Source organism: Chanodichthys erythropterus, chromosome 10, assembly GCF_024489055.1.
Source record: "Chanodichthys erythropterus isolate Z2021 chromosome 10, ASM2448905v1, whole genome shotgun sequence".
NCBI lineage: Eukaryota > Metazoa > Chordata > Actinopteri > Cypriniformes > Xenocyprididae > Chanodichthys > Chanodichthys erythropterus.
The window spans coordinates 405,064-427,180 of NC_090230.1; the positions used below are offsets into that span (position 1 = coordinate 405,064).

General features: G+C 38.8%; 1 protein-coding gene across 2 annotated transcripts in view; it reads right to left on the reverse strand.

The window, feature by feature from the left end:
- Positions 1 to 22,117, reverse strand: part of lmcd1 (LIM and cysteine-rich domains 1) — a 259,560-nt gene that overhangs the window by 232,342 nt on the left and 5,101 nt on the right. For both annotated transcript variants that reach the window (XM_067395759.1, XM_067395758.1), the window contains one exon: positions 19,040 to 19,128. In XM_067395759.1, coding sequence (XP_067251860.1) covers positions 19,040 to 19,128 — 89 coding nt within the window. The remainder of the gene's footprint in view (positions 1 to 19,039; positions 19,129 to 22,117) is intronic.

Consider the following 22,117-nt stretch of genomic DNA (forward strand, 5'->3'; position numbering starts at 1 on the left):
AGGTTTCATTAGGGGGAGACAGTTATTCTTTAATGTCCGTACTCTTTTAAATATAATTAATCTTAAACATTCCTCCCAGACACCTGAGGTTGTTATTTCACTCGATGCTGAGAAAGCGTTTGATCGTGTGGAGTGGGAGTATCTCTTCACTGTGCTTCAAAAATTTGAGTTTGGAGATAACTTTATCAAATGGATACGTCTTTTATATGCTTCTCTTCAGGCGAGTGTGCACACTAATAATAATAGATCCAGCTATTTTAGGCTGGGACGGGGAACAAGACAGGGATGCCCACTCTCCCCTTTGCTTTTCGCCCTGGCCATTGAGCCATTGTCGATTGCTTTGAGGTCCTCCCCATCATTGCAGGGAGTGGTGAGGTCAGGCATTGAAATTAAACTATCACTTTATGCTGATGATCTATTATTATATGTATCGAACCCAATTTCGAATTTTCCAATTATTTTATCCATGTTGCAAAAATTTGGCTCTTTTTCTGGATACAAAATAAATCTCCACAAAAGTGAGTGTTTTCCGATTAATGCACTGGCTATGGGACTTCGGCAGTCAGATGTTCCATTTAAACTAAGCAAAACAGGATTTAGATACCTGGGTCTTAATATTACTCATTCTCTTTCTTCTCTTCTATCTGCTAATTTCTCTCCTTTGTTGGAACAGACCAAGTCTGATTTTCAGAGATGGAGAAATCTGCCTTTATCATTGATAGGTCGGATTAATGCAGTGAAAATGAATGTTCTACCTAAGTTTCTTTTCAGCTTTCAGTGCATTCCTTTATTTCTTCCCAAGTGCTTTTTTAAAACTATTGACCAGATTATCACTGACTTTTTGTGGGGTGGTAAAGTGCCCAGAATTCGGAAATCATTGAATCCTGAATTGGGTGAAACTTTTATTTATTTTTTCTTTTTTTTTGTAAATTATTAATATTAGTAGTAATAGTAATGTAGCCGAGTGGTTTCACACGATGAGTAAACACATGAGTAAAACTTTTTGGATGTGTTTGTAGCAAACACATAATTTTCACATAGAAAACTTTTAAATGTATGTGTTACGTTCTCTGGTGTGTAGGAACACGCACGACAAGGAGAATAGGATCAAAGTCCAACTTTACTAGATAATCCAAAGGAGCATACAGGAACACAGGAGATATACACACACTAACATACAACGTATAACCGACAAACACAAGAGTGAAGGGTGAGTGAATATATACAAGTCCCAATGAGTGCTAATGATGATGATTGTCCTCAGGTGCGTGTGATGATGATGACGTGCAGGTGCAGGGCAGAGGGGATGCTGGGAAGTGTAGTGCAGGAACCGGTGGTTGTAACAGTACCGCCCCCGCCGGAGGGGGTTCAGGAGGTGGACGGTGAGGCTGGAGGATGAGCCTGATGGAGGCCCAGTCCCCAACCAGGATGCTGTACATCGGTGGCGGCGCTGATGAAGGGAGGAGCCATGGTGGTGAAGGCATCAGCACCACCTTGGGGACGAACGAAGGCGGCCGTGGCGATGGAGGAACCCAGGGCACAGATGGACGACAGATGGAGCGGCTCGATGACGACGACCCAGGCGACCGCGACGGAGCCACAGCGACGACCATCCGAGGAGGATGCAGGGATCCTGAGGGCTGAGGTGTAGCTGGAGCGACCGAGGGCGGAGACGGAGCCTGAGGGAGGGCGGAGCTAGCTGGAGCAGTAGGGGTGGAGGGCCGGAGAGTAACGGACGGCCCGTAAGTCCGTTGCGTAGGCGGTGTGATGTCTGACCCAGGTGCAGTTGACGGTCCGAGGCAGCTCCGCGAAGCCGATGGCTCGAAGGTCCCAGCAGACGACGAGGGAGGGAGGAGCGTAGGCGAAGGAGTCAGGTCGATGGGTTGAGGAAGAGAGACGGGAACAGATGTTGAGGCGGAGCCACGGGAACTTCAGGCCTCGGAGGAGATGGCTCACCGTGGTCCCGCGGTGTCACCACGTCACTGAGAGGAGGTGATGGTGGTGTAGCGGGACTGATGGGAGACAGCTCGGGAAGAACAGCTGACTTGGTTGGGGTCAGGGAAGGCGGCAGAGATGGAGATTCCAGTAGAGGATGTGGCAGAGAGAGGCTGGTAGGAATAGATAAGTCCAGTAGAGAGCTTTCAAACAGCGGAGAAGTAGTATTGTTGTCGGTGGACTCACTCTCAGTGACGGGCGGGTGGGCGGGGCTTTTCTCCAGCTCGACGTCCTCAACACCTACTCCCTCGTCGCTGACAGGGACCCCTGACTCGAACTTCTCCTCAGTTGGAAATACCTCAGGCTCCGGGGTGATGTCAGGCTCGGTCGCTCCTCCTGGCGTGGGCTCTGATGTCACGGCGGGGGCGTCGTTTCCATCGGCGGTGGGTCTCTGGTTGGGAACTGGGTACAGGGGGTTTCCGGATCGGGGCCGCTTGAACTCCACGCATTTCAGCATGGCCTCCCTCCAGTTCAAGCCGGTGGTATCAGGCAGCACACAAGGTCCATTGTAGCTCGCCCCGATCCGGTATAACTTCCTCAATTCCTCATCCTCCAGCTGACTGTTGACGGCAAAAAGGAAAAAACGTGAAGAAAAAACAAAAAAGTCATGGCTCTCCTGAGCCAAGGCGATGAATTTAGCCCATTCATCCATTTAGGGCGGTCGGTTATTCTGTTACGGTACTGGTGTGTAGGAACACGCACGACAAGGAGAATAGGATCAAAGTACAACTTTACTAGATAATCCAAAGGAGCATACAGGAACACAGGAGATATACACACACTAACATACAACGTATAACCGACAAACACAAGAGTGAAGGGTGAGTGAATATATACAAGTCCCAATGAGTGCTAATGATGATGATTGTCCTCAGGTGCGTGTGATGATGATGACGTGCAGGTGCAGGGCAGAGGGGATGCTGGGAAGTGTAGTGCAGGAACCAGTGGTTGTAACAGTATGAATGAACCTTTTTTTTCTTTTGACAAAACTACATTTCAAATTATTTACCTGAGGTGTTTAACAAACACAAAAGGAATTATGTTGATCACTAAGTTTAAGCATATAGTACAAACACGCAATGCTCTAGAAAGCTAATCTAGGTGTTATCTTTGTGAGGTCAGAACACAAAACTTTTGTGTTGGGTGATCCAGACAAAATTCATACTAAAAGAACAAATGGATGTCATTTTCAAACTGAGAGTATGCTTCAATGTGTAATTACACAATATTTTCAATTGTACAATATTTTCAATATGAATATTACATTTCAATGTTTTTTACACTTTTTTTTTTGTTTAACTAGCACATCAACATCTAGCAAATAAATTAAAGAGATGGAATTTAACTATTACCATCTTCTATGAGTCTATGACCCCACATGTACAAGTAACTGAACAAGTAACGGAATGTTCTATCACAGCGACATAAAATGTGGTGTTTTTTTTATTTTTAATTACTCCACTACTTTTTAGTTCAGATAGCAGATGACGCTGTTCACATGTTGTTTGTTGGAAACGTGCTTAGTTTGTTTTGGTTTTTTTTTTTTTTTTTGGTGAAGACTGTTCTTTGAGAATTCGGAAATCATTGCTTCAAAGATGCCGGCTAAATGGTGGGCTTTCTTTACCTAATTTCATGTTTTATTATTGGTCAGTAAATATTCATAAGATAACATTTTGGCTTAGTCCGTCTACAGCACCATGGTGTAGATTGGAAGCAAATTCATGCATATCTACCTCTCTGTTGGCTTTGCTTACTTCACCCCTATCCTGTAATGTCTCTTCATCTTCCTTTACACATAATCCAGTAGTTGTATCGACGCTTCGGATCTGGTGCCAGTTTAGGCAACACTTTAAATTTGCTTCTGCTTCAACTATGATGCCACTATTGGACAATCATATGTTTCCCCCATCTCTCTCTGATCCTGTATTTAAACAGTGGCATGCTAGATGTTTTCAAGACCTATACAGAGATGGCACATTTTGTAACTATACACAATTATCTTCTGATTTGGGACTGTCAGAATCACATTTGTATAGTTTTTTGCAGATTAGACACTGTTCTGCTACCCTGTTTTCTAGTCATCCATCTCTGCCCCCAAGGCAAGTTTGGGAAGAATTTCTGCAATTCAGCCCACATTACAAGTCACAAATTACAAGAATTTATGGTTGTATTTTAGGTTTAAATGACTGTTATATTGACAAATTTAAAACAGCTTGGGAGTCAGAATTGGGTGAAACTTTTGAAGAGGATTGGTGGGTGGGTGCACTGGACAGAATACGTTCCAGTACAATTTGTGCACATCTTGGCCTCATACAATTTAAAGTACTGTACAGGATTCATTTTTCCAAGGCCAGGTTATCTGAAATATTTCCTAATATTGAAGACAGATGCGACAGGTGTCATGCTTCTCTGTGCAATTTGAGTCATATGTTTTTTACTTGTCCTATGTTGCAAAATTTTTGGTTAAATTATTTTACAACTATGTCTAAAGTGTTAAAAGTTAGAATTGGTGTTTGCCCCGCTATAGCAATCTTTGGGATACCAAAAATCTGGTCTCAGTTTAATTCAAAACAATTAGATATTTTATCCTTTACTTCTTTGATAGCTAGGCGCCGTATTCTGCTCCACTGGAAATCTAATATTCCTCCAACAACCTCCCAGTGGCTAGTGGATACCATGTTTTTTTTTAAACTGGAAAAAGTAAGATGTTCTAGGAAAAGTCATTTCTTTAATAAATGGGGTCCCTTTATTGATTACTTCAAGTCTCTTAATACTATACCTCCTAGTTAATATATGATTGTATGTATAAATTCATATATATAATATGTATATTGTATTAAGTATATATTGTATTTATTTATTTTCTTTTTCTTTTCTTTTTTTTACGGTTATGTGTTATGGTTAGGTTAAGTCTCAAAATGGGAAAAATGTTACATTTGTAATCTATTTTCTTGTAATAACATTTGCTCTAATAAAAAGTTTGAACATAAGAAACGTTTTAGTTTTAATTAACTTATAGTGTGTGTGTGTGTGTGTGTGTGTGTGTATGTGTATGTGTGTGTCTTTAAACGTTTATACATTTGTTTGGTTTGCCGCAAAAAACAATGCATGTTGTCAATTGTTTTTAAATAAAACTTTTATTTTTTTGTAAATTATTAATATTAGTAGTAATAGTAATGTAGCTGAGTGGTTTCACACGATGAGTAAACACATGAGTAAAACTTTTTGGATGTGTTTGTAGCAAACACATCATTTTCACATAGAAAACTTTTAAATGTATGAATGAAACTTGACAAAACTACATTTCAAATTATTTACCTGAGGTGTTTAACAAACACAAAAGGAATTATGTTGATCACTAAGTTTAAGCATATAGTACAAACACGCAATGCTCTAGAAAGCTAATCTAGGTGTTATCTTTGTGAGGTCAGAACACAAAACTTTTGTGTTGGGTGATCCAGACAAAATTCATACTAAAAGAACAAATGGATGTCATTTTCAAACTGAGAGTATGCTTCAATGTGTAATAACACAATATTTTCAATTGTACAATATTTTCAATATGAATATTACATTTCAATGTTTTTTACACTTTTTTTTTTTTGTTTAACTAGCACATCAACATCTAGCAAATAAATTAAAGAGATGGAATTTAACTATTACCATCTTCTATGAGTCTATGACCCCACATGTACAAGTAACTGAACAAGTAACGGAATGTTCTATCACAGCGACATAAAATGTGGTTTTGTAAGTGGTGTTTTTTTTATTTTTTATTACTCCACTACTTTTTAGTTCAGATAGCAGATGACGCTGTTCACATGTTGTTTGTTGGAAACGTGCTTAGTTTGTTTTGGGGTTTTTTTGTTTTTTTTTTTGGTGAAGACTGTTCTTTGAGAGTTCTCAACGTTCATTATAGGAATAAATGAAAATGAGGAACTTAAGTGATAACCTTTCTGTTTGAGTGTTTGAATACTATATTGATGTTTCTGTAAGTGCAACTTTCCAGCTATCTATGATATGGGATCACATGAAGCATCAACACGAAAAGTAAGTAACACTGTTTTACACTTAAAACTATTATGATGAATCACAACCAAGTAACGCCCTGAAAGCTGCACATTTATATTTTAAGTTTGAGGTTATTAAACAGCATACCACGCTCTGGTAAACCCGAAGATAAAATTAAAAAAATTTGTGTACACAAAACACCATGAAACTTCAAGAGCCCAAATCACCAAGAAAAGCACTGTTTATAATAAATACAGACTACAGAAAAGTCATTGATGAGCAATTTCTAAGTTTGTTACAAGTTTTCTAAATGTGTTTTTTCAAATGCCGTTTTTACTACTCCACTAGATTTAGTCATCTTGTTCAGATAACAAATTACACTATTCACATTATTGTTGGTTGTGTAATGACTGAGGCAAATCAAGACACAATTATTGGTTAGTTAACCAATAGTTTTAAGCTCACTCTGGAGTCTGTCCCCATCCCCCGGGGATTGTATTTACATGTTTGATGATTGTTAAATGTTATGACCTGCACGGTAACTTCAATCATGCCATGTTCAGTGTCTATACATTCGTAGCGGGAAGATTTAAATGCTTGTGTATGCGGTACATCCATACCTGTGCAACACATCAGTATTAAAAGAATATTTAATAGTTCTGATTCAAGAACTCAGCTTGTTAATCTTTCTGGGTTGTAAAAGCCCTGACAGGAGGGGTGTTGCCACCCAGAATTACAACATCTTCATTGGTCCGGTCAACAACTGAGAGGTGTGACTTTGACCAGAGGTTAAAAACTAGCAAACAGTGCCACTCCCTCTCTTCTTCCTTGCTTCTGGACGACCGAACAAATCTCCTTGCGACCGGCCTCTCTAGGCCCGGCCGCAAGGCTGGTAGGCCCCCGGCCTACAACACCCAGCCATGTGCTCATCACCCAACAGACTGGCAACAACTTCAGACGATAACCGCAAGAGTTATCCTCAACCTGCAGATCCGACGCTCCTCAGCCTAAAGGCATCTTGCAAGTATCGTACATTTTAATGCTAAACAGCGATTTAGTATTGATTTGTAAAGACTTACCTTTGCTATTGCTAAAAGAAACTGATAAGTCCTTTCCAGATTGCCTTTGACATTTCATGTAGCTCTAGTAACAGCATCTCTTCCGGTTCAACTCTATCACTACTCATTCTGACTTGTGTATGTGACCCTTTGTGTATGTTATGTTACGTGTTTGTTAATTTAGTTATGTGTTTGTGAGTTAGTTAATAAAAGATTGTGCACATGACATGTTTGGTTCTGATTCCGTCTGCTAATGAATTGCCTCTTAAGTGATAGATCCGGACTACGTGCTCTGAGTAGTACAGTACAATAAGAAATATTATTTTTCCATAACTTGGAAATTATAATTTCTTAGAATTAATAAACAATCAACACTGAGCGTTCACTGGACGAACAGGTTAACTGATTTTAATATTAATTTTAATGTAGCTATGTCCAGTTAATCTGATTAACGGATTTGCATATTCATAATTAATCATAATTAATAATCATAATGAGTTAAGAATAATTATTAATATTTCCCCTTTGAGTTAATTTTCGCTACAGTTGGGATGTGTTTTGTTTTAGGTGAAGACAAAACAGTGTAAGTTTATGCTTTTCCTCACATGGGAAAGCATGTGTGATGAAACTTTTTTGAATGCATGACTGAATGTTCTCTTTTGATAAACCAGCATTTCAAATGATTTTCCTAAGGTCTTTAACGTCTGCAGAATAATTTCTTTCAACATCCCGCTTGAGGTGAAAGATTACATTATGTTTTCAACTATTATCAGCATCTTCTCTGACTCAAACAAAGCTACTTTATGTGCTAAAAATCTTTGTACATTTGTGCTATTCTGACAGATTTGTTAGAGGGACTATGCCACACTGATGTAATGCAAACACATTAAGAACCGTAAAGTCACATGCCCTTGTAAAGGCTATAGATAAAATCAAACACAATCTTTATACATCTTTGCACAAAAGTCAATTAAAGACATTGATTTACTACTAAAGTGTTGTAAGGCATATAGGAAAAAACAATTAGCTATAAGGAAAGCTATAAAGAAGAAGTTTGTTGATTTGTAAATGTCATTTTTACCACTAGTCGATGATGCTGTTTTTATTTTCTTTCTTTGTTTTAGTACATTTGTACAGTTTGTAAAGTCTATACTCTGAGCGTGGTCAATTGTGTTCATAGGAGTTAATGAAAAAGGAGTTAATAAAAATGACACTGCTTAAAGGTCCCGTTCTTCGAGATCCCATGTTTCAAACTTTAGTTAGTGTGTAATGTTGTTGTTAGAGTATAAATAAAATCTGTAAAATTTTAAAGCTCAAAGTTCAATGCCAAGCGAGATATTTTATTTAACAGAAGTCACCTACATCGAACGGCCAGTTTGGACTACATCCCTCTACTTCCTTCTTTAATGATGTCACTAAAACAGTTTTTTGACTAACCTCCGCCCACAGGAATACACAAGAGTTGCGTTTGTAGAGTGTGTTTGTCGCCATGTCGTCGAAACGCTGTTATTTTCATCCCGCAGTTCAATCACCGGGTCTGATTCTGGCTCAAATTGATAGGGTAAAATTAAAGACATGTTTACAATAACACTGAGCGCATGCATCTCCATGTTATGGTAAGAGGCGTGACTTTTCCGTGCACGGTGCGCGCAGAGCTGTTGAATAACACAGGAACCGCTGGCACAATCAGAACTCGTTACGTATTTTTGAAGGAGGGACTTCATAGAACAAGAAAGTCATCAGCCCGTTTTTATGACAGTGGAAACAGCGGTATACAGATAAGTAAATTATGTAAAAAATACTGTGTTTTTTTACACGCGAAACATGAACACATGTTATATTGCACACTATAAACACAATCAAATACCAAATATGTAACAAATCTCAAAATGAAATGGATGTCGTAAGAGGCCTGGCAAATTCATGGTATTCTGATGTGACGAGTATGTGTGTTTACACCAAAGAGCCAATCTGTGTAATAATAAGAAAAGTTCTGGATGTTATGTCTGAATGTACCGAAGAGTTAGGAGTTGTATTTATGTATTTATTATTGTATTATTGTATATAATAAAATAATGTAAAGATCTCAAGTGAAGAAGATGATTTAACCCATTATTTTATTAAGTCAAGCAAATTCATGGGGAACGTATATGGACAAACAAGCCAAGAACACCTAGAGTTCACTAACATTACAACAGATTCAAGGAAACAGTTTGTTTTTCAAAGTTATTTTGCCATGTGTAAGGAAAACACACACACACACACACGTTATTTAAATGGATATACCCATTGTTGTTTTGGGGGGTGATTGTCTATCTGATTGTCTGGACCCAAATATTTTTGAATCAATTAACATACTGTATTGAACAGCCATTACTGTTCCTGGTGAGGTATCAACATAACACAAACTAGGCTTGGGTGTCTTTTTAAGACAACCCACAATCAAAGAAAGCACGGTCACAGACATGACACCTTTTGCACCATCAGACTGGAAGGAGCCAGCAGACAAGGAAGGAATAAACCATACAACATCATTGCTGGGTGAGAGATGTGATACCCTATCAAAAGTCAAAAGTCTGTCCTGTTTGATCTGTTTTTAACACACAGACAACAAAGTCATACAACCACTGGTATAGGAAGTCACATAGCCACGTCACAATGTAATACCATGGGTCATATATTACCTGACATATGTCCTGACATCTGACATCTGACAACTGTCAGTCTGAGAATTATGAGAATTAAAATAAAAATTACATAAATCATGTAAAAGTGACACAAGGTATGTGTTAACACTACTCACAGTAATTATTGATCAACTTGAGTGTACTGATGTTTATATAAGTGACCACAAGCTCCTGTAGTAAACAGCAGACATGATGGCACCAGAGCTTCACAACAGACATCCTTAAGACAAGAGTGTGATAGGGCCCTCAATGACAACTAAATGACTATTGTAATCAGGACTGCCAAAGGTGGAGGGCAAGAAAGATGACATCAACAGCCCATTGATAAATCAATGCTAATCTCATCTCGAATTACATTTTTTCACCTCAGCCCTCCATGCCTGAGTCCAAGGTGTGAATGGCCATGGACTCCTGGTGCGTGTACTTTTGCGTCCATTCATTTTTCCTTTTTTAAACCAGAAATGAAATATGGAAAATACTTCTTTGTTTTTTATTTTAACACTGATGAATAGAATTAGCAGATACAAGCCAATTTTCCTTATGGAAGATTATTATTTTGTTAAAATGTTTTTTTATATGTAAAAAAGCTACATTTAATTTCCAGTGTTTTGTGTCATACACACAGACGCTACAGCACCCTCTACTGCCTTTTCCTCTGGCATCAATGACTCGCTTCAAGAGCCAGCCTAAATGACATTGATTAATTTTCATTCATTAAATTATTATTATTATTATTTTTACATTTATATTTTAACCTAAAAATTACATTTCTAAACCTTAGTCCTATAGGCTAGCCTCTTGTTTAGTGCTCTAACATGATCAAGTTCCCGCTTGTGGTCTCAATCTCGTCATTTTGCTTTTTACTCTGTTTTATATTAATGAAGGTAATATACGTAATAGTAATTTAAATTACTGTGACTTTTTCGTCTGGCTCTGTGTTTTATATTGAGAAATTTTTTGGGATTAGGAGTCACTTTATAGCTATGCTGTTCAAATTGAAAATATTACCAACATTTGTTATGATGACAAAATTATACCCCAATATGTAATTTCATGAAGACAAAATTCCCATGCCCTTTGCCTTCATGTCAAACCTAGTGGAGGTTTGACATGAAATGTTTCTCAATTCTCATTGAAAGCAATGCGTTACGGGCGCATCACTGGGACATTATTGCTTTATGTGACTTAATCCTAAACAACATCCAGGGAGAAACTATTTTCTCGCACATCAACAGTCTTGTCATCAACAGCATCTAAGGCTAAGACAACAGCAACGTAAACAAAGTGGAAGGACAATATTTTTATGTTAACCGTTTATAACAGTTTTCCATAACGCTGAACGCTGAAAGCGCGTTGCCTTCGGCCTGACCTGGCTGCTTGTCTGCATATCTTATTGGTCATTTAATATCAGTGTCTTAATGAATTAAGCGTTTTCTTCATAACTGTGTTTTATTTTCAAGGAAAAAGCTTAATGTGTTAATTGTGTTCATAGTGGGCTGCTTATAAGTAGTGAATTTGCTCCTCCAATATCACTATCGCTGGACGAAGCGGGACATACTGGTTTGCTGCCAGTATAGCATTCTCTTGGACATGCGGCAGTTTTGGACCCCTCACAAGTGAGGGGTGGAAATCAAGTCAATTATTATCATGTTTCAGAGACATGGCTCTGGAAAGTGTGGGAGAAACAACAATTTTACAAAACAAAACTTTTTTTCGACTTTCAAAAGTACACGGACCACTCCTTGTGAGGTCCACAGATTCTAGCTAGAGCATAGCAAGAACAAATAAATACTCCAAAAGAAAGACAGTTTCTATACATATTGGCTTGAAACCACCAAAAATGGACAGGAATACTGTAAGGAACATGTCCTATATGTCTTTTTGCTCATCCAGGAAACTGTGCACACACACTGGAAACCGCACCTGGAATAAAAGCCAATGCAATTGCACCTACTGAGACTGAAATGTGATACCTCAACCAATTCAAATCAAGTTTCAAATCAAGTCACCCAGTCATTGCTTCGTCCAATCCGCTGCTCATCTACTTGGCATTCATTTTTGTTAACGTCTGTTTGTGTAGTAGCTTGTAGTTTCTGTTTGATTATTGTTTCAATTTTCTTAGTAGTTTATTCTTAGTTTAGTAGTTTATTTCTTAGTAGTCATTTTCCTAAGTAAAATTAATGAGTGTGATATTTTACTCTTGTATATCTTTTTGTTAATAAATTAATTTTTATTACAAACTGTTATTCTTGTGTTGATAAGGTTCTACAAGCTTGCCCAAATCTCACTAAATCCTTCAGATTGGTCTGATGATAATTTATAAAATTCTAGTCAATTCAGTCAACAATCTTCCATGTTCTTTATTGTCAAGGTGACAATAAGGATGGTGCTCCGAAATATAGGAAGGAATCATCTGACTCAATATTAATACAAAATATTAATATTAATATTTAAGACCAAAAATCACTACATTTGTGGTGCCCTTGTGTGAGGCTAATCCAAAATCATTACACTCCTCACATTCAATTTGACCCCTCCTCCTTTGCAGACTGTGAAAAAACATGTTATCTGTTTTTGGAAAATCAGTGATACTGATCTTGGACTTCTTAGTCCTACTATTGGTGACTTACCGGTTGTGGCCTCTATTGACAAATATAATGCTGCTTTTACATCTATTCTGGATGAGTTTTCCCCTCTGAAAAAACATGTTGTTTCTTTTAAGAGATCATCTCCTTGGTATACATTTGAACTATGCCAAATGAAGGCTTTTGGCAGGAAGTTGGCCTAACAGTTCATAGATCAATGTTTGATCAACATCAGATGAGAATCACAATGCTCTCAAAACTGCAAAAGTGGCATATTATTCTACTATTATTAGTAGTGACATCTCTGTTTAGAACAGTCAATAATCTTATTAAACCTCCTAGTAACATCAACTGTTCCACCACTGAGCAGTGTAACAAATTTCTCAATTATTTTTCATCTAAAATTGAGAATATTTACAGCACTATTAGCTGTGATGATGTTTCTGAACTTGTTGAGTTGCATCCTCCTAATCTCCCTGGCCTTTTTTTTTTTTTTTTAAGTTTCAATGTTGTTAATTTTGATTTTATTTCCAACTTGTTTTAATTAATTCAACTACATGCATACTTGATCCCCTCCTTACAACTGTTTTGAAAATCTGTCTTCCAGTTTTTGTACCCCACATCACTGCTATTGTCAAAGCTTCACTCAATGCAGGGATTGTCTCTTCTACTTTAAAAATGGCAGCAGTTATGCCAGTTCTTATAAAACATGGGAGTGATACTGCTGATATGTTCAATTATAGACCAATTTCAAACATACCATTCCTGGCAAAAGTCCTTGAGCATGTGGTTGTTGGCCAACTCCAAACCCATCTTTATAGCCTACTAGAAACTTTTCAATCTGGGTTTAGGTCTGCTCTAGTCAGGGTCTTGAATGACCTTCTCGTTATAGCTGATTTTGGGGCTTGTGGCATTTTGGTTTTGTTAGAGCTTAGTGCTGCATTCAACACTATATTTTACAATATACTATTGGACAGATTATGTAGGTGGTTTGGTCTGTTTGGAATTGTTGAACTGGTTTGAATCTTACCACGCAGATCGCTCCCAATTTGTTTACCTGGGTACTAACAGATCTCAAACTGTGCCTCTGCATCAGGGTGTCCCTCAGGGGTTAGTTTTGGTTCCTGTTTTATTTGGTGTTTATATGCTGCTTCTTGGGCAGATTATTCAGAAGTATGGCCTGAGCTATCATTGTTATGTGGATGACACCCAGATTTATATTAGCACTTAGATAATATAAATCTAATTTCTTCCTCTTCGACTCTCTCTGCCTGTTTGTTGGAAATCAATGCATGGATGAAACACAACTTTCTTAAGCTAAATTGTTCCAAAACTGAAATTTTATTAATTTCCTTCTAATGTCAAAAAGTGCAATGATTTTAAACTTTCAGTTAACAATACCCATGTGTGTTAACCCTTCTGTCCATGTGTGTCACAGACACGTCAGGCTCCACCTCCCTGCAATACCCACGCACTCAATCACCGGAGTTCTAATCACCGCCACCTGCACGTCATCATCCCTGCAATCACCAGCACTATATTAGGCTTGTTTGAGATGCGCCTAGCCTCGCCTGAAGTTCAGCCGAGAGTAGGCGGCTGCAGTGAGGGGAGGAGTGAAAAAAGTGCAGGCAAGACGGACAATTCTCCGTTCTCGTAGTGCATCAGACACCTGCGAGATCAAAGGTGGATATCGCGGGATTCACACTTGTGCGCTGTGTTGCTGATAAACTGGATGTAATTTACATTCTGTTGCTTTTATATGAAAATAAACATAATGAACAATACACCCAAAGTACTTGTTATTTATTTCCATTCAAAGGATGTGTGTATCAATCATTTTTATTTTAATTACAGACATGTTTTTATATATTTTTATAAATATGATAACAATCACATAACCCATAGAGAGATTGCACTGTCAGAGACTTTTTGAATATTCACACATAATTTATACGCGTAAAATCATGGTGTTAGTGTTTTAAAATCAAACATTTTTAAAAGAGATCAATACATCACGGTTGTTTAAACCAATAAGCTTTAAGCTATGTCGTCAGCAAGTCGTTTCCCATCGTGCTTTTGGTCAGCGCAGTCGGTGGAGAGGAACTGCGCTCGACTGCAGAATCCGACACGTCCGCCTCGCACTCGCGAGAGGTTTTTGACACATGTCAGCATGACATCAGAGCAAGGCGGACCACCCTCGGACACATTTCTAACCGGCATGCATCTCGCGGTGATCACCGGTGATCGGTTCTGCGCAGAATTTGCTCATCTCAAACAAGCCTAATGTCCACACTCCAACACACAGTCTTTAGCTGTGTCCCAATTCAGGGTCCGCGCACTTCGAAGTGCATGAAAGGGGTGGGGTTTTGGAGTGGATGGTTGCCAGGTCTGCGCAACAAAACCATCCCAAAAGTAGTGTAATCACAGAACAAGTGTATATCCCAATCCCTGAGATGGCAACAATGAGCCGAGTGTCGTTACATGGCTAGCGGCTGTGTGACAGACAGCTGACAGTTGACGTTTATGTGTGCATTTTAAAGTTTATGACTTTCTGGTTTTGACATGCTTCACTGCCGACGACGACGGGACACTGGACCAAAATATGTATGGTTAAACTATGTAGGCCTAATGTTAGTTTTATATCATTCGCAATAGTTAACCTTGTTTGTTTGTTTTTTATATTAAATTATGTAAAATTTTTGTTAACTGTGAAAATATATGCATTCATATTTCTACATTTATTCTGTATTTAAGTCTGAATTTAAAGTACAGTACTTTAGGATTTTATTCAACTGCACTCCATCTCAGAGACAAATACTGTATTTATGAAAACCAGATATTACAGTTTGATTTAGATATTGGTGAACACGGGGCATTGCTTACATTTATGTGAATTCACACAGAACTCGTCGTCACTGGCGCGCAATGAACTGTGGGATAGTGTAGACCACGAAGTGTCTTGAAATCGGCGCTTCATTCCACTGGGAAACGGAGAGGGTGCACTTGAAGTCACTCTCGAATTACGTCATGCCTCCTCGCGTCGCGGTGAATCGCACTTCAAAGGCCGCTTTCCCCTCACTTTTCTCAAAAACAGAATAGTGCATAAAATGTGTCGATATAAATATTATTTAAATGTCACTTTGTCAATGAAACAGCCTAATTTCTGTACAGCTTATTTTTGTGATGCAAGTTAAAAATAAAATGCATAAGTTATACATTATGTTTGTGAAGTAATTTATTTGTAAATTAGCCAGAGTAATTTCTAATTACTATAATTTCTGTTCGATAATTTATTTTTTTTACGCATGTTCACGTCTGTAAATAAAAGAATTGTTCTGTTCATTGTTTATTTCTTTTATGCAACTTATAATTTTACATGAAACATTTTACATATGCAACATATACAATCATTTTTTTCATCATGTAAATTAAATAGTTTTACATTAAAATAAATCGTTCTATACATTACATAAAGTACCTTTACAACTGTTTACAACAGAACTTAGGTTGAACATCATAAACAACGACTGAGATGGAGTGCAGTTGAATAAAATCCTGAAGTACTGTACTTTAAATTCAGACTTAAATACAGAGTAAATGTATAAATATGAATGTATATATTTTCACAGTTAACATAAATTTAACATAATTTAACATAAAAAGCAAACAAGGTTAACTAGTTGCTAACGATGTAAAACTAACATTACATAGTTTAACCATACATATTTTGGTCCAGTGTCCCGTCGTCGCTGGCAGTGGAGCATGTCAAAACCCAATAGAAAGTCAGAAACTTTAAAATGCACACATAAACGTCAACTGTCAGATGTCTGTCACACAGCCGCTAGTAACGACGCTCGGCTCATTGTTGCCATGTCTGGGATTGGGATACTTATACACTTGTGCTGTGATTAGACTACTTTTGGGATGGTTTTGTTGCGCAGACCTGGCAACCCTCCACTCCAAAACTCCACCCCTTTCATGCACTTCGAAGTGCGCGGACCCTGCATTGGGACACAGCTCTCGTCCGGTCTCGTTTGATATACAGACTCATGTATACTTACCTCAAGGACTCCAACCTGCTACTTACCTGCTACCAGCGATCCCAGTCTCTCCAGTGTCTCCAGTCTTCCTCCTGTGTTCCTCCCTCCGTGTGTGTGAGTGTTCCTCGTCTGCCATTCTCCACCTCATCAACCACGAATTCAATCTACAAACAACAAAGTACAGTATCAATTCCCTATCATCACATTGAACTCTCTATCCACCATTTACTCACCTGCTCATTGCTGAATTTCAATAAACAACCTAAGTTGCTTTTACTTCTGCCTCCGTGCCGTCTGTACCGTAACAGAAGACTGGACCAGCAAAGAACGACAGGATATTAGCATGAGCCAACCAGACCCTTTCCAGGAGCTCGTGAGCACGCTGCGCCGAGCACTCACTTCACCACAACCACCGTCACCGTCACCAGCACCTGTCGCCGCTTCCTCGTTCACTTCTTCGTTTCACACTCCAACCCTGCACAACAGTCCAATGGCCAGGCCGGCGCCCTACTCAGGATTGGCGAAGGATTGCAGCGGATTCCTCCTGCAATGTGAGCTGGTCCTGGAGATGCAATCGCAACTTTACCCCACAGACACCTCTAAGATCACCTTCATAATCTCACAGCTACATGGAAAAGCTCTCCGTTGGGCAGACGCACTCTGGATTCAGAAAGGCCCCGTGGTAAAATCATATTCTGCCTTCGTCTCTCATTTCCGCAAAGTCTTTGGAAAACCCCTTTCGGATTCATCAGTCGGTGAGAAACTCTATAATTTGAAACGAGGATCTAACACTGTGAGTGATTATGCATTGCAGTTCCGTACTCTGGCCTCCAGCAGTGGATGGATTGAACAAGCCCTCATCACTTCCTTCCGCCAGGGGTTGGAACCGAAGTTGCGATTGCATCTCGCTGCATACGAGGACAACATCGCCCTCGAACGCTTCATCCAACTCGCCGTGTAGGCACTCGTATGCAGTTGTGTCTCGAAGAGCACCAGGGCCAGCCACTTCCTCAACATCTCCTCCGTCGGTCCGAACCCGTCAGCTCCCCAGAACCAGCCAGCGAACCCATGCAAATAGAAAATTCTCGGCTCTCCCCCACTGAACGACAGCGACGGCTGAACCTGAATTTGTGCCTCTACTGCGCCTCTCCTGGGCATGTACTCTCTGCATGCCCAACTCGCCCTCCAAGACCTCTGATGAGTGCCATCCTTCCCTCCTTACTCAAGATAAAACCACTCACCACTGTTGTAAACCTTACTGCTGCAAATGTGTCTGTTCCAGTTGTCGCGCTCCTCGATTCAGGGTCAGCCGGGAACTTCATCTCCGGGACCCTCTGTTGTCAACTCAAGCTCTCAACCTCGCCTTCGCCTAGTATCTAACAAGCCCACTCTATCACCGGAAAGCCCCTAGGCCGCAAGAAGATCAGCCGCTGTGCTGGACTACTGCAACTCCGCGTTGGCATCCTTCATGTCGAGGACATCCACCTGCTGGTTCTGGAGGAATCCACCGCTGACGTGGCTCTAGGGCGCCTGTGGCTCGAACAACACAGCCCAACCATCTCCTGGCGCATGGGCGAGATCCTGAACTGGGGCGAACACGGTTTCTCAAGCTGCTTCTCCGGGTTTCCTGTTCCTCCATCTCCACGTCCTAAAGAAATCACGGTCTGTGCTACCTCCATCGAGAGCCCCATCGAGAAAGTGTCATGCCAACAGTGAAACATCCTGAGCCCATCCATGTGTGGGATTGTTTTTCATCCAAGGGAGTTTCTCTCTCACAATTCTGCCCAAAAACCCATGGATAAAGAACAGTATCAAAATGTCCTGTAAGAGCAACTTCTCCTAACAATCCAAGAGCAATTTGGTGATGATCCATGCATTTTCCAGCATGATGAAGCACCATGTTGCAAGGCAAGAGTGATAATGAAGTGGTTCGGAGATCATGAAATTTTGAATCCATGGCCAGGCAACTCCCCGGATCTTAATCCCATAGTGAACCTGTGGTCAATCCTAAAAAAACTGAGTGGACAAAGAGAAGCTCACAAATTCAGATCAACTCTGAGAGCTAATAAGGCAAGAATGGCTCACCATCAGTCAGGATTTGTCCCAGAAGCTGATATCCAGCATGCCTATGAGAATTGCAGAGGTTATGAATAAGAAGGGTCAACACTGTAAATATTGACTCTTTGCATATATTGAATGTTCCCTTACTGAGGGAACTCAACGCTGCATCATAACGTTGATGCTATGGGAAAATTTAGTAGTAGCAGTGTAGTAGTAATCTGGTTTGGATTTGTTTGGTTTTGTCAAATCAAAACGACTCCTGAAACCATGGTTTTGTTCAAATAGTCACTGCTACAGGCCTCAGGAAAGTCCTACAACTGGCTTAATTGCAGAGCCATCATTGGGGTTTATTTCATATTCATAGTATTATATAATTATCACATAATTAATATAGACAGATTAATATAGCAAACACCAAAGCTTGATGTCAGTCATGACACTCTGAAAAACATGGAGCCTATGGGAATTCAGATAGAAACACTCACACAATTCACACACACATACAGTTAATCCAGTATTCCACATACACATCCAGATAAATGAGGCAGGCGTGGAAGCCCTTTCCTCTCTTTTTTTCGTCTTAAGTCAAGAGAATAAATTACCTCCAGGAATGTGGCTGGAATCCAGAGCAGATCCCTTTACATGTCAGACATGCTGCACCCTTTCCTGCTGGCAGTGGCCCCACCAACATCTGGAAAAAAAAAAAAAAAGAAAGAGAGAGAGGTAAGAGGAAAAATATAAAGTATTCACAGAATAGCAGTAGAGGAAATTACTTTAGTCACTAATTTATTCAGTAAAAGTGTTCCCATCGCATGTTTTCATTTCGGATAAAAAAAATTATCCAACTCAGTTGAGTACATACGTTTTTTTTTTTATGTGCATTTTTAGAACTTATGTGCATCTTGGTGATTCCATCCAGCTTTTTTTACGCAATATCACGAAATGTGTATAAAAAGTAAGTGGATGGAAACATTATGATCCAAAACACATCTAAATCAACAAAACAATGGCTTCAACTGTAAAAGATTTATGTTGAACAGTCCAGCCAGAGCCCAGAACTGCATCCTATGGAAAATCTGTGAGGGACCTCAAGAGGGCCGTTCACAGAAAATGCCCTCACAATTTAACTGATCTGGAAGATTTTTGCAAAAAAGATTGGGAAAATATCCCCAAGTCAAGATGTGCCAAGCTGATAGACTCCTATCCAAATGAGTGCTATAAATGAAAGGGTGCTTCAGCTAAGTATTAGTTGAGGGGTGTGCACATTTATGCAGTTAGTTATTTCACCTTTTTTTTTTCTTTTTTTTCCTCTGAAATGTCACTTTGGTTTGCATAGGTTGGAATTTTTACATTAAAAGTGCAAAAGTTCTGTGCCCGGTTGCATAAAGCACCTTAAGTGTAATTTTCCCTTAAGATCACCCTTATGTTTCCCTTAAACTTAAGGGTGTTGCAGAAAATAACCGTTAAGTGTTACTTAAGGGTTTCTTTAGGCGAAACGTCATAAACCCTTAAGAATTTCCCTTAAGTATATATTTTTCACTTAAGTAATGCGTAAGTGTTGCATAAAGCCCCTTAACCTTCATTTCCCTAAGTATATCGTAAGGTTCGTAAAACTTCACCTTAAGTGTTACACAGAGTGAGCAGGATCAATCCAAGTCGTATAACGTGCCACGATCGGCCGCTTTATATGATAGACAAATTGTACTTTAGCGGTTTATTCACATAAACATTGATGAAATATAACATATCTTATTATCTTATATGGTCAACGGAAGCGCAAACATGCGTGCATCACACGCAAAAACAAACCTCATTGGTTCTTGCGCGCACATTTGAGCTTCCGACACAGCCGTAATCATATGGATGTCTTTCAATAAACGGACATAAATGATGAGAGAATATTAAAAATATCTTTATTTGTTATCCAAAGATGAATGAAAGTCTTATGGGTTTGGAACGACATGAGGGTGTCAGGGTGAGTGAATGACGGCAGAAATCTCAATTTTGAGTAAACAATCAATTTGAGTTTCTCGTCTCTTTCATATTTGGTTTTCTTTTTTGTTTTCCTTATCCATATTATGTTGTTTTCTGTGAAAACTTACCACGATACGTATTAACAAATAACGTGTCCATGGCAACAGTAGAATTTTTTAACGGCAAAACCTGGGATGCTGTCGTTAAACACTTAACGGTTTCCCTTACCTAAGAGAACAGTTTAAGAGATTATATGCAACACCCTTAAGTCATTCCCTTAGTTAAGGGGAAATCACGCCTTAAGTGTCATACTTAAGGGAAAAACTTAAGGTGCTTTATGCAACCGGGCACTGATTTATCTTAGATTAAATTTTACATCACCAAAGCCAGCTTTAACCAGGGGTGTGTAGACTTTTTTTATCCACTGTATTCAGTGAAGCTAATGCTTGAAAACCATATTAATTTTGTCACAATTAGCGTATTGCATTACTCACACAACATTAAATAAAGACTACTGATTCACCATTAAATAAAGACTACCAATTCATTTATTTAGCAAACCTATTTAGCTAGGCAACTAACAAATAAAAAATAAATAAAAAGATGAAATAATCAAATAATAATAATAATAAAAAAAAAAAAACATTATACAAATCTCTGTCTGATGGTGAAAAGTATGAATAATTTGGGCACCTTTCTGGGTGAATCATATAAAACTGTTCAAGAACATGTCAGGAAAAAAATTCTTACTACTTACAATAAATACAAAATGTGCTTTATGCTGATTAAAAAAAAAAAAAAAAAAACACTATTACACTATTTTTTACTGTAATACAGTAAAATGGCATTTTTATAGTGATGGCATAAATAAAAGGGTGACAGATGTGAGGGTTGTTCAGAAATCAGCAGTGTAAGACACACTGATCAGATGGACACAGGTGATGACAAACACCACATGCATTCACTTCAAATCACTCATCAATAGCTTGAAACACAATACATAATAACAAGCTGTCGACCACAATTCTTGCTCGATACAGATGGCTTATCTTTCATCACAGAGCTTAATATGACAAAAATAACAGCACACAGAGATAAACAGACCATAACAATACATGCAACCATAGTGTTAAAGCCCTTTAAAACCTTCTGTAAATGGCAAATATGTTTGAAGATGTGTTGTGAGATATGACTGTTACACCAATCAAAACCTCACAAACTTTTTATTATTATACAGACTGCACGTTTAAAAATGAAAATAGCGACGGCACTTGTCTCCGTGAATACAGTAAGAAACGATGGTAACTTTAACCACATTTAACAGTACATTAGCAACATGCTAATGAAACATTTAGAAAGACAATTTACAAATATCACTAAAAATATCATGATATCATGGATCATGTCAGTTATTATTGCTCCATCTGCCATTTTTCGCTGTTGTTCTTGCTAACTTACCTTGTCTGTACACAGATCCAGACGTTAATACTGCTTTTCCTTGTCTAATGCCTTGAACATGGGCTGGCATATATGCAAAAATTGGGGTCATACATATTAATGATCCCGACTGTTACGTGTTATGTTGAGATCCGCGTGTTTTCCGGAAGTCTTTTAAACAAATTAGATTTATATAAGAAGGAGGAAGCAATGGGGTTTGAAACTCAATGTATGTCTTTTACATGTACTGAACTCTTGTTATTTAACTA